Below are 14,236 nucleotides of genomic sequence, written 5' to 3' on the forward strand. Positions count from 1 at the left end.
TGTTTACACAAGTGAGTCAAGAAGGAATTTACTTTAGTATTGTTCATTAGTGTTTTGTGTTCATTAGTGTTCATGTTTATTGTTGTTCATTCATTCGATTACGAAAACAGTTTGCTCACGTTAATCAAATAAAAAACACAAACAAACTTCTTGTATGTAAATGAACAAAAAAATCTTCATGTTTAAGACGCATTTCCGGAAAGATTGCTGACTACCTCTGTCATCAGTTCAGAATACCAGGGCCTATTGCAAGGACATTTTTCGAGCAGTCTTGAGCAGCTTAACCATGGACTGATATTGTGACGCCATTATGTAGTTTTCGAATTACTCATATTTGTTTTTCCAATTTCAGCGTTGATATAAATTCAGTCGCTACGCTCTTGCGTGGTCATTTCCCTGTGACTCTGTCTGGCTGTCTGTCCGCACCCCCCCTCCTGCTCTCTCACTCTGGCGTCAGCAACAGACTGGCGGAGACAACAATTCCGCCGTTGACATCACCATGATGCCATATACACGAGGGTAACTTGTAGGTCACTTGGATTGTTTTCAGAGCTGCCTGTTCTGATTTAACCGGAAGAAGATGGAGGAATGGTTAAGACGCTCAGCTGCCAACATAGAGAATCCGTGAGGGTGTGTGTTCGAATCCCGCTCTCGCCCTTTCTCCCAAGTTTGACTGGAAAATCAAACTGAGCGTCTAGTCATTCGGATGAGACGATAAACCGAGGTCCCGTGTGCAGCACCTATTTGGTGCGCTGAAAAAGAACCCATGGCTCTGAAGGTGTTGTCAGCTGGCAAAATTCTGCAGAAAAAAATCCACTCTCATAGGTACACAAATATATAAGCATGCACTCAAGTTCTGACTAAGCACGTTGGGTTATGCTGTCGGTCAGGCATCTGCCTAGCAGATGTGGTGCAGCGTATATGGATTTCTCCGAACGCATTGACGCCTCCTTGAGAGTCTGAAACTGAAGCTGAAACTCTGATTTAACAGATATAGGACACCACCTACTGAGAACCCTTGCTGACGACAACAATTAATCGCTTTGTCGCCAAGTCAAGCACCAATCTTAGAATGGAACTGCTGTCCTTCTCTTCACACACTCCCCTCCCCACCCCACCTCCAAGCCTTCCCGCTTTCTCAACGAGTCTCCATGAATTCGCTATAGACCTTGACACGGGCAGACAACATGCCTGAAAGTGATGGCGAAATCGAAACTAAGTAAACCATGAGAACAGTGCAAGAAAGGCTCCTGGATTTAGGAAAATCTCTGGGCTTTTTGTTTGTTTGTGTATGATGGATGAGAATGTGATTAATGATAGTGCTTCAAGAAAGGTTCATTCTAGATCGAGAAATCCAGACTTGGCTGTACTCCATCAATTCCAGCTTCAACCAGACTTGGGATACGAGGCGTCGATGTTGTTCAGGAAATTGGAGTAACAATTTCAAAGCCGCATTTATGAGTCCATGACATGCGACAGTGTCGTCTTCTTACTTGAAGTCATTTTGAATTTGAAAGAGCCTCCGCAAAGAAAAAGTTTGACTCTGTGTGGTACTGCAAAAAAGAAAAAAAAGAAAAGAAAAAAAAGAAAGAAAAAAAAAGAAAAGAAAAAAAGAAAAAAAAAAAGAAAAAAGAAAAAAAGAAAAAAAAAGAAAAAAAAAAAAAAAAAAAAAAGAAAAAAGAAAAAAGAAAAAAAGAAGAGAACATTACAAATAATAATTACGCATTCTGATGGCGTTCGAACCTCCATTCTCCCAGTTGACTGTCCATGAAGCTAACCTCTACGCCACGTTGATTTTGTTTTCGATTGTTATTGTTATTCCACGTCATGCATAGCATTTAGACCTCAAAGCCAAATGGCCCGAGGTAAGTGATCCGGGTGTCAGATTATTTAACTGCGTAAATGTTCACAGCGTCAGAGCTGCTGAAGAAATCGTGAAGGTAAGATCATGTTTAAACTTTTACCTTTGTTCATATCTTATAAATAACCAATTTCGTTTCTTTCGCGATAAGCCCGCTTCCAAACGACAAATATCACGTTTTGCAAATGTGGTAGTGGGATAGTCGGCCAATGAACGTATGGATATTGGCACATATCAGACAGGTTTCTTCAGTAATATTATATCTATTCCTATCAGTTGTCAGGATCTCAGAGAGGCTGTACATATTAGGGTACCGTTGTTGGTAATATGATGGTAATAGATTATGATCTTTTTATGCGTTTGCAACAGGGATTATTCAAAGAAACCGAAATATGAAAGAAAAACGAAACAATGTATGGATATCACTTTTCTTGTGAAGGTAATACCGAAACACCCAGGCGGATGAGCAACACAACATTTGAACAATATCTAAGTTTTAACAGTGGACATGAAAAGACATGTTAATTAGACATATAGACTCCACATTGTAAACCATTTCTTCCAGACAGGAGAAGCTTATTTTCTTTTCAAATAAGAACAATTCCAGGATGTGTTTGCATATCAGCATTCATATAATCATAAAAGTTTGTGAAAATAACCCTGATAATTACAAGGGAAATATCCTAGTGATATAGATAAGAAAAATGATATGGTATTGTTAAAAGTGAACGCCAAGAATGGGTAGAGGAAATTAATGTCATGGGTTATTACCAAGTTGGCTATAAGAATGACATCTGACAGTAGACCACACTTTTTCCTGCTTGCATTTGTCCAGGAGCAGTACTCCCATAATCGAAAGTTCAATGTTATTTCACAACTTCAAGAAAGTGTTTGACTCTACTTTTTAGTGGGTCCTTCGACTTACTATTATTTCCCACTCATCAAAAACTCTGATTATGATTATGAATACCATTATCATTACGATGACGATGATGATGAAGACAATGATTATGATTATGATTATTATGATGATGATGATGACGATGATTATGATAATGATGATGATGATGATTAGTTTTTTGGTGGGGCTTCCATCTCCAGTTGTTGTTTTTTTTTGTTTTTTTTTTTCCTGCTTTGCTCATATTCTCCTACCTCAAGCTCAAGTTTAGCTGTCATTCGCCACTATCGCTCACGGAAAACCTCCACAAAGCACTTTGTTTCATTTTTACCTATCGTCTGACTCAGTAATTGCCCCATCGCGTTTTAAGTGTGTGATTTTCTAGTGTTCTGCTGTTTGCATTCTAAACGTGTGATCACATCCATTTGGGCTTGTTGTTTGCTCCAGTGTGAGACGTGGCATTGAATTAATTACTTAAGTCGTTCTGTCGTCCGTCCTCTCTCTGTACCACTCCCTCATCCCTTCTCTCCACTTCTATCTTTTCTTTCCCACACTCTCACTCCCCCCCCTCTCTCTTTCTAACCCATTACCACAGAAAAGTGACTTGTCATTTGTTTCATAAAATGGACATATTCTTTTTTTTTATACTCCCTTTAATGTCTGCGCTCGTTTACGTGTCAGGGGATTTAGGTGACCTCGTGTATGCATGTTTGTGTGTAAAAGTATATGTGGGGATAGGAGTGGTAATGGTGTGACATGTATAACTGAGAATGTGTGAGCGTGTCTGCAGGCTGTACGGTATGTGTGTGTTAAATTGTAAGAGCTGGCGTGAGCTAGAAAGTCTTGTTGATTGCTCACACAAACTGTCCAGGTGGCGTAAGGCAGGGATATGCACAAAGTCCGGTTTTTTTAATGTTGTTTGTTCACTGAGCTAACCATTGAAATTACTGATAATACAGGCAAGATGCTTCACTGCCTTTAAATGATTTATATTTTGCTGGCAGATGATGTTATTTTGATGTGATAAGTGTCGTGGGCATACAAATACAGCTTAATCACTTTTATCAAAAGCTATCATGGACGCAATATCATAGCATTCTATACAGGTGTTTAGTTAATCCTTGTAGAAAGGTGGTAGCATATTATGTAGGCATTATTATGCCAGGTACCACTGCTTATAAATATTTGGATATACTTTCCACACAAGGGTTGTTGGCACATGTACATATGTAGAAGATCAGGGCAATACAAGAATTATCTATTGGTCCCAGAAATTTTATAAACATCCATCTATATTCAAACTAAATGTACGATTATCGTCAACTTCATCTGCTCATTCTTAACCAAAGCATTTATATTTAGAGAAATTGAACCTTCTTTAAAACGTAAGCCTGTACTGTTCTGTATGTGTTTTCTTGTTTATGGTTATTCGTGTGTACATCTTTACATTACGTTCTTATGATGTTCACTGACTCCTTCATGAGAGGCCTGTACCTAAACTACAAATCAATCAATTAATCTTTAATTTTGATTTAAACTAATCAGCCTTTTATCTATCTGTATGCTTGTTTGTCTGTCTGTTTGTCTCTCTCTCTGCCTTGCATTCTTCCTAACTGATGTTGTCATAATGAACTTCAATTGGTATGAACGATTTCAGATGCTCACACCAAGACATTTTGCAGTAGTGTGCGCTACATGCGCCTTTCTGGTTGGTCTGGTCAGCTGGTACTACATTCCTCCCAACCTACTAGCAGCGTACGTCCTGTATGGAGACCTGACGCATAGCGAACGGCCGGCTCAAACAGACCAGCCCAGTGGTCGACGACACGTATCACGTGCTGACACTTTCTACAGGAACCAACCCGATCCCAAGACAAAGGAAAGGACAGCCGTGTATGAAAACCAAAGTAAGGCGCTGAACAGCTCTGAGGAAAGACTGGTCCCTGACACGCAGCAAAGCAAACTAGAAGATGTACACAACACCCATATGCCTGTCCCGTCCAGCGGTCGGTTACGAGACAACACTTCACAAAAGCTTAAGGACAAATTCCTCATCTGGGAATGTACGTCTCGTAGGACTTTGTGTGGCGGCTGGTCGGACAGACAGCGAGGCATCGTGTTTGTCTTCCTCCTGGCTAACCTCACCAACAGGCGATTTGGTATCCGCATGAGCAGTCCTTGTGACCTGCGGACTTTTTTCCTTCCCAACGAATATAACTGGACAGTTTCAAACAAAGAGATGAATGGTGCATCAAAACGGCACATCATAATAAGGAATGACAAAAGCTTCCCACAACTGATGTCTGTTTCAGATTTCAACGAGATTCATCCGGAAGATGCCATTTTTTTAAACACCAACATGGATCCGATAGACGAGGTCAAAAGCAACCCTCACTATCGTGATATTTTGCCGCCATGGGCAAAGCAATCAAAGACAGATGTATTTCGGCAAGTTTGGGGAATGTTGATGAAGCTGGCACCAGATAAACAGCAGCGTCTGGACAGTTTTCTTCAGTCTGTCCACTATTTCAACAGAAGCCATCCTCTGGTTGGTGTCCACGTGCGTACAAGACGAAACGCGGAGTTTCTTGATGCTCCTTCAAAATACAAGCCCATCGGTAACATTTCGTAACCCTCTGTATCAGTGTCTGTCTGTCTGTCTGTCTGTCACGCTTTCTCTCTCTCTCTCTCCCTCTCTTGATTCGAAATGTTTGGATATATTTTCAGACCAAAGAGATTGATATATGCGATACTGTGACAACAAACGCACAAGAAGCACAAAAAGTAACAAATACACACCATGCATGTTCACACCAATCAAGCAAACATCGAAAAAAACAAAACAAAAACAAACCAAAACACATCTGCATATCTGACATGCCTCTCTCTCTGGTATGGATATGGATAATTCATTCATCAGGCCATAGACCTTGTAAAGGGGTAAAGGACCAACATTTGCTTCACTGATTTGTTTGAATGGACATGGTAATATATTTCTCCAAACAATACCAAATCTACAGACATGAAGCAGCAGTTACAGTACAAGTTATGGGCTAGCAATTTCTCGACACTTAATGCTTTGTGCAGGAAAGAGGACATAACTATACCTTATATCAATTTGGCGTTTGGATGGCGCCAGTAACTCAGCTTAAAGAGCAAGCTTGTCCATATTATTCACTATGAATAGATTTTTCTATAATATGCACAGCGTAGAAACAAATGTATTTGGTCATTTTTCTGTGATAATATAGTAGTAGGCCTCCTTCGATCATGGCTGACCATGGATAGAGTATATCCGACCTAATGTCTAATTAGGCTGTCTGCTTGGACCAGGCAGCGTCGCCTGTGACTGTAGAGACCGATGCGAGAGAGACACGCCTCACTGCCATACAGCAAGGTGCTGAGGACGCAGGCGTTGTATACAGCCCTCTTTGTCTTCGTGGTCAGCTTGGAATTAAATTTTGTCCACACTCTTTGTGTGAGGCGGGCTAGCGTTGTGGCTGCCTTCCCGATCCTCTTGTCGATCTCGGTGTCAAGGGAGAGGTTGTCGGTGATGGTGGACCCAAGGTAAGTGAATTGATGGATGGCTTCAAGCTCGTAGTCATCAATGGTGATGGCTGGTGGAGTTGGCGTGTCTTGGCCTAGGACGTTTGTTTTCTTGAGACTGATGGTCAGACCGAAATCTTTGCAGGCCTGCGAGAAGCGGTCCATTAGTGACCGCAAGTCCTGCTGGGTGTGGGTCACTGGGTGTGGGAGTCATCTCTGATGATTTGGCCTCAAACCAGTCGTGGGATTTCGCGGTTTTCTTCCCAAAGGTGGCCATAGCAATGCGATGCATGTTGTCTCGTAGCGTTTCCCATCTTTCTGTGGCAGAGTCTCTGGGCTGCAATGTATCGAATTCTCTCTCAAAGGCCTCTGCGAACTGTTCTACAAGGTCTGGCTGAGACGTCTTGCTGACGTCAATGCGAGAGTTCCCTTGTTTCTTTGAGCAGTGGAACTTCTTTGGTTGCAGTCTGATCTTGCAGCATACCAGAGAGTGGTCCGTGTCGCAGTCTGCGCTGTGGTAAGAGCGAGTGTGGAGAAGGTTTTTGATGGCAGCTCGTCTTACTGGGATCAGATCCAGTTGTTGCCAATGTTTTGAGCGCGGGTGCCTCCAGGAGACTTTGTGTTGGGGCTTCGTCCTGAAGGAGTTGGCGATGCACAGTTCATGGCAGGCACACAACTCAAGTAGTCGCTGTCCGTTCTCATTCATTTTCCCCACTCCAAAGGAACCAAGAAACTCTGGCATTGAAGTCGCCCAGGAGAACAAGTTCCTTATGGTTGATGCAAAATTTTCGTAGAATTCATCCTTGGCGTCTGGAGAGGCGGATAGAGTTGGAGCATATGCGCTGACGAGAGTGACATAGCCTTCGGAGGTGTTGAGGCGGAGAGTCAGATGTCGTTCTGAACCGTCACTGCCTGGTTCGATCATGTTCAGCAGGCTGTTCCTGACTGCAAAGCCTACTCCATACTCCCTTGGGGCATCAGAGCTCTTTCCTTGCCAAAAGAAGGTGTAGTCCCTCTCCTTTAGTGTTCCTGAGTCAGCCAGCCGTGTTTCCTGCAGAGTGGCAATGTCCACATTTAGTCTCTTTAGCTCGCTGTTTATGACGGCCGTCTTTCTGGCGTCACTGATGTCTTGCAGATCTTGGGAGAGCCCACGCATCATTGTCCGGACATTCCAACAGGCCAGTTTCATTTTTGATCCGTTTCTTGAAGTTTTCTTTATGCCTGGTGCGGAAATTAACGACCTGCTTGTCGGATATTCTCCTAATCCTCATACACCCATAGAAGAAGGCAGGTCGTTACGGGACAGCACCTAACTGGCTGGGGGCTGCCCAGCTTGGGCGGGCGGTAGCTGTCCAGTGGGACGCGAGGGTCCCTTCCACCGTCAAAAGCAAACCCTGGCGTCGACCCTACGCCAACTTATAACCGGTAACTATTGCTTCACCTGTTGTTCCGACGCTAGTGCTAGTAGCGAAGCTGGAGTGTCCTCTCCAGGTTGTAGGTGCAAGGTGTTTTGGATGGATGGACGGATATAAGCCTGGGCAATGTAATATGGAAGACAGGCTGTTGCCCATGCAGCTTGTCCCCCCCTCTCCACCTCGCTGACAGATCCAAAGGAACAGCAAGGCTGTTACGTTTTGGTGCCAACGCGGCCGCAGGAGCTGCCGGAAAGTGACAAAGTTTGCCATCCAACCGCCTTAGGGGCCCCGCACCGGATTTTCTGTCAGGGTTTACTCCCTTAGCTATTTGGCCGCAGGTAGCTCTCCAGAGCTGGCGCCCCCCCCCTCCTTTTTTTTCCAACAAATTTTTTTAATTCTCCATCATTCACCCATCCATTCCACAAATCTTACATTCATTCATCAACATTTTTATGCTGTGGTCGTTATACAGGGTTACCTGCAAATGGACAGGAAAAGAGAAATGAAAAGTGTCATGGAAACATGCAACAATGTTGGCAATGACATGATGTTGTAAAATGCATAGAGCTTCATTTCACTATGCGCTGTAGTGAAACATCTTAATAAATACATAAACAAATAAGTAAATAAATAAACATTTCTTGAGACAATACGGATAAATTATGTGACGGATGTCTTCACATTCTTTTTAAAGAAATGCTATATCAATGTATTACTGATTTTTTTTTTTTTTTTTTTTTTTTAGCCTCTGTTTATTTTTTAAACTATGCAGCTCTTTTTTTTCCAACAATGTGAGTCGTATTTATAGATTCTGAACAAGCAAGGCAATATAAGGTTTAACAAAACAAAAATCTAAGTCGTAAAAATCATAGTCTGCGAAACGAAGAAGACATGGAGGTGGACACATCATTTGACAACTTGCAAAGCTCAACGTGAGCACGTGAAAACGGAGAGTTACGGCCCTGATGAGACACAACCCTGACACGAATACCTTGACCTTCACAAAGAGACATGTGTGAACTCACATAAAATTGTCGTCATTTTGCATGCGACGCGCCTTACTTGAAGACGCACATCGTGTAGATCAATTAAAGCAAAAAGACCCTCAAATACACATTGGTCTTTTGACTAATTTCTATCGGTAAGGAAAACTTGTGTTTTCTCCCCTATTCATATGTAGTTATTTGTTACTATCGTTGCCGTTGGGTTTTTTTGTGAGCTTTTTTTGGGGGTGGGTGGGTGGGGTGGGGGGGGTGTCCCTTTTTTTTCTTTTCCTTTAAAATACCTTTTTATTTGTGCTCTGCACGTGGCTTTCTTCATTGACCGAAAAAGAAAAAAACAAAACAAAACAAAAACAACAACAGCAACAACAACAACCACAAAAAAAAAAAAAATCAAAAAAAATCTACTAATCATACTAATAATGATAGTAATATTGATGGTAGAAGAGCAAAATAAGAAAAGAACATTTTGTGTGATAAAGAAAAAGGAGATAAGAATAGTCCCATTCATGCTTCTCTTGTGTGTGGGTTTTCTAATGATGGACATTTGTTGCGTGCTTTAATATTCTGCATGTGCATACGTATGTCTGGGTTTCTTTATGCATTAGTGTGCATTGTATGTGACATTTTCACCCAATTCTTTCTCAAAAGACAATGGTGACGACAACAACAATAATAGTCAAAATAGCAATAATGATAATAATAATAATAACAGGTACTCAGAGGAGGAGCTGAAGAGGAATGATAATGATATTAATTAGATGCATAATTATTGCTGTTACTACCTTAGTCAACAACGTCATTGCAGTTTTCATATACAATTAGGTATGTGCCATGTATATGCAGAGCATTATCAATGTTGTCAAGCATTATGTTTATTCTGCACCTAAATGAACTGTATTTTTCGACGTGAGACTTGCTGTTCAAAAATTACTAAGATTGGAGATGTTGTTTTAGTTTTCTTGGCAATACTCATGCACATCTTTCCAATAAGTATTATTCTGTTTATAGTATTTACCGTGCAGTTTTTAATTTCTTTGTTTTGAAAACCAGACAAGAGTTCGTTTACTGTCAATTGTACTTTTTTTTTTTCCAATGTTACTACTTATATAACGTTCAACTGCTTTCCAAAAATTATTGACATTTGGGCATTCAAAAAAGAAGTGTTCAATAAAATCTACCACATCTTTGCAAGTCGTGCATTTATTGTCATCAGTCACATTCATTTTATGTAGCAGAATATTTGTTGGGTATATGTTATGGAGGATCTTCCATTGCAGTTCACGCAGACTTACTTCTTTTGTTGCAAAATCAGGGATTAGCCAGATATCTTTATTTAATTCAATGCCAAATTTTCTTTTCCAGAATCCACATGCACACGGATTTCTTGTCTCTCTGTCATTTGTTTGATTATCTAAATATTTTGATATTACTTTTGGCTTATCATTAAAGTTGTTTGCAAAATGTCTTTCATTTGTCAAAGTGTGAATTTGTGTGTCTGCCTGTCTGATCTATTCTTTCCATTCTGCTGGAATAGCATTCATCAAAGCATGATATTCAAAATAAGTGACAGCATTGTTTTGAGGTACTTTCCTTTGGATTTCCTCCAGTGTATACGGTCTTTTATCTTCTATTTTAATCATATCCATAATTCTGTCCATTCCAATCTTAGACCAATTAGGAAAGAATGATACTTTTTTCTTAAATTGTATGAGACTATTATTCCACAAAAGTTGATTTTGAAAATTGTGAAAATGTACGTTTTCTGCTGATTCTATTGGTTTGGTTTCTAAGTAGGTACGGAGAACTTTTCTCCAGAATTCGTTTGTAATATTGTCAATTTCTTTTAATTGATTAGGTCTGCAATTTACGTCGAGAACCTTTGGCCATTTTCCAAATTGCTTAAACTGCCATTTTGGGATGTAACTCCAGTTTTCGTCTGCAGTTTTGAAAAGTTTTCCAACCCATTGCAGATAAAAACACTTTTGTAAACTGACCATATTTATCATTCTTAATCCCCCTGAGTCATAATTTCCTTCCATTACCTTCCTTTAATTTTTTCATATGCTTTTCTGTTTGTGTGTTTTCTTTGCCAAATGAATTTATAAAGAGTTCTGTTTATTTTCGTAAGAATATAGTCTGGCAAACCAATTGCTTGCATAACATACGTAAACTGACTTACCAGAAGAGATTTCACAAATACTATTTTTCCATGTATGCTTAGATCTCTACGACTCCAAGTCTTTATCAGATTTGTTATCTTTTCTACTCTCCCCTCCCAATTCTTTTCGATGTTTTGGGCTCTGATGCCATTTTGAAAGTAGATACCTAATATCTTTATCATTTTTGTTACTTCAAAAGGAAGGTTTTGGTTTTCACAACCTGTCCCCAGTTTCATGGCCTTACTTTTGATTTAATACCAAGCCTGAGAACGTGGAGAAATCATTTATGATGTTGTAAGCTTTTAACATGTCGTCTTTGTTTTTCAGAAAAAAGAGTTGTATCATCTGCTAATTGTTTTATTTTCATTTGCTTGTCAATTTGTCTGTCAGTAGGAAGTTTTATTCCTTTTATATTGCTGTTTCTAATTTTGACTGCCAGTATTTCTACAGCTAAAATGAAAGCTAAGGGTGAGAATGGGCATCCCTGTCTGATGCCACATGTAACGGGAAAGGGCCGTGAAATCCATCCTCCATGATTGATACTGTTAAATGTATTTTTGTTCAAAATATTAACTCATTTTACAAATTGTTCACCAAACCCAAATACTCTAAATGTATGCAACAGAAAATCTCGTGAAACTGAGTCAAATGCTTTGTAATAATCTAGGGCGAGGAGATATCCTGATTCGTTTATATGGTTCAGATAATCTATAACATCATCGATGGATCTAATTATTGATGAAATGTTTCTTCCTTCTTTCTTTCCTTCCTGGCGCCCTTTGATGGGTCATTTATTATCACCAGGGTGTCTAGCCACCCTCCTCACCATCCTCCTGAGAGGACTGGTGGGGGTGCTGGTTTAGTCGCCAGCAATTCAACCCTGTGACGGGTAGTACTGGGATCCAGGTTACCAGTAGCAGATATATCTGTCTGACCTGACACACACTGTGATAATATATAATTATGCAAAATGGGCAAACCAAATAATTTCCATCATCATTGTTTCTTTCTTCCTCCCATGCTTCTTTAAGCCCCTTCTTATACAATTCCTTCTTTGTCTCTCTCTCTTTAACAGAAAAAATATCAATAATACTGTATTGGGATGTTCTTTGTCACATTCTGATAGTTGGGTTGACGATATCTTTCGGAAATCTAGCAGTTTCTTCACATAAATATGCACACACACACACACACACACACACACACACACACACACACACACGTGTATGTATGTATGTATGTATGTGTGTGTGTGTGTGTGTGTGTGTGTGTGTGTGTGTGTGTGCGCGCGCATAATTATATGCATACATATCTTCTATAAGAAAAAAAAAGAAGAAAATTTTTGTTGCATTCCAATATTTTGTTGTTGTTGTTGCAGACTCGCTGTGGGACTTTATCCAGCCATACATGCAGAATGGAAGTGACGTCTTCGTGGCCACAGACAACCTACAGGTTCGCAAGGCCTCTTTGACGAAGTTCGGTTCTCATCACCACGATACCGGGGCCGTTTTACGCCACATTGACCGTCAGAGAGGAGACCCGAACATCTGTCAGGGCTTTTGAAGGCGCCATCTTGGATCAGCTCATTCTCTCTCGCTGTGACGTCCTTGTTGTTTCAAATGGCAGTGGCTTCAGCCGACGTGCAGCTATGTTTCGAGGATCAAACGAACAACTGTTTACCTTTGATAGCTCGGGTGTTTCTCGCTATGTATTAGACATGCAAACATAGGTGTTTGATTTGTGTTAGTAGGGTATCATCGGTGCACTGCGTTCTCATCGCCTTGGGTGATCCTGTGTGCTAATCTTCCGAATTTCTTTCAGTATGTATAAAGCCTTTTTTCAATGCAGAGCATTTGCCAAGTGTTTTTTTTCAGATTATCATTTTATTTGGTGTGGAATGCTCTAAACACCATCTATGTTCTTTTTTCCCACAAATGTTCATAAAAGATCTTAAAAAGGCATACGAAATTGACAAGTATGTTTTTAGAATATCCATGGAATATAACAATTTTGTGCAGAAATGGGCACCATACATATACCTCGTGCAAGATTAAGATTTGTATCATGTATAATTAAGGTGTGAATGAATGATTACTGTTACTGTTAATTAAGCATTAAAATTAATGTAGGAATGAATAATCGTTGTCCAGATTACGCTTTGATGTAAACCGATCATTGTTATACCATATAGAAACAATGTGTGAATGAAAACAGATTTACATACCTATATTACTTTGATATAAATTGGGCTCAACAGTACCAGTGGAATCATTGTGTGAACGGATAGTTTAAATACTGTCATTATTACAATTTCATTGTAATATGTGCGTTATAATATCAGACAGATTAATGTTTGAGTTAATATTTGCTGTTCTGCCAATGTGATGCTTGATGTTCGGAACACTATATTGTTGTGCCTTCCTATTATAAAATATTTATTTGGCATGTAAACCTTTGTCTGAATAAAAATGTTTGGAAAAAAAGTTCTTTTTTCCGTCTATTTTTCAACATACTTCCATGCAATTTATAGGTTATTTGTGTATTCCTGAGCACTTAAATATCAGACAACTAAACACACACACACACACACACACACACACACACACACACACACACACACACACACACACACACGCTCACACAACCATTTATTATCAAATTAGCTTTACATATGTTAATAGATGTGTAATAGATACCTACTGTCAAACCACTAAAACCCTTTTGCTTTTTGGTTGAATTCATGTGCCTCTGTGTGATCCCTTTCAGCACGTTTCTTCATGAATCCATTCTACTTAATTAACAGACAGATCGATTCTCAGATTCTTTCATTCTGTTTATTTTTTAGTTCACAACTAATCACAGTTTAATCTATCTGATGTTTTTAGTGCCCCCCCCCCCCCCTCCCCCCTGTTTGTTTTCGTTTTTGTTCGTCCATAATAGAAGTCAAGCATAGTATCCCCATGTCATATAGCATGTTCGCTGCTGCTGACATCAAAGCTGGTCATTAAGAAAAGATATCTGAATTAAAAAAGAAAATGACATGTCCTGCTTCTTTCATGTCCATTTGGTTCGTGGTGCAGTTTCAGTTTCAGTTTCAGTAGCTCAAGGAGGCGTCACTGCGTTCGGACAAATCCATATACGCTACACCACATCTGCCAAGCAGATGCCTGACCAGCAGCATAACCCAACGCGCTTAGTCAGGCCTTGAGGAAAAAAAAGGTGAATAAATAATAGATAAGCTTACATAAATAAATAAATAAATAATAGTTATAATATAAAAAAGGTAGTAGTAATAATAATAATAATAATAAATAAAATAAATAAATAATAGTTATAATATAAAAAAGGTAGTA

At 39.7% G+C, this 14,236-nt stretch overlaps 1 protein-coding gene across 1 annotated transcript; it reads left to right on the top strand.

The window, feature by feature from the left end:
• The first annotated feature begins 1,910 nt into the window (after positions 1–1,910).
• On the top strand, positions 1,911–12,581 carry LOC143285834 (uncharacterized). Its single transcript, XM_076593267.1, has 3 exons — positions 1,911–1,940; positions 4,417–5,377; positions 12,262–12,581. The coding sequence occupies exons 2-3, from the start codon at positions 4,417–4,419 to the stop codon at positions 12,444–12,446; spliced, it is 1,146 nt and encodes a 381-aa protein (XP_076449382.1). The 5' UTR covers positions 1,911–1,940; the 3' UTR covers positions 12,447–12,581.
• Positions 12,582–14,236: the final 1,655 nt, after the last annotated feature.

The sequence above is a fragment of the Babylonia areolata genome, chromosome 9, assembly GCF_041734735.1.
Source record: "Babylonia areolata isolate BAREFJ2019XMU chromosome 9, ASM4173473v1, whole genome shotgun sequence".
In the NCBI taxonomy this organism is placed as follows: Eukaryota; Metazoa; Mollusca; class Gastropoda; order Neogastropoda; family Buccinidae; genus Babylonia; species Babylonia areolata.

What these genes read in the sequence shown, in the direction of transcription:
- LOC143285834 (XM_076593267.1), top strand. Translation starts at nt 4,417, where the DNA reads ATGCTCACACCAAGACATTTTGCAGTAGTGTGCGCTACATGCGCCTTT. An exon ending in TTCAAAATACAAGCCCATCG is followed by an intron (nt 5,378 to 12,261) that starts GTAACATTTCGT and finishes TTGTTGTTGCAG; the next exon opens with ACTCGCTGTGGGACTTTATC.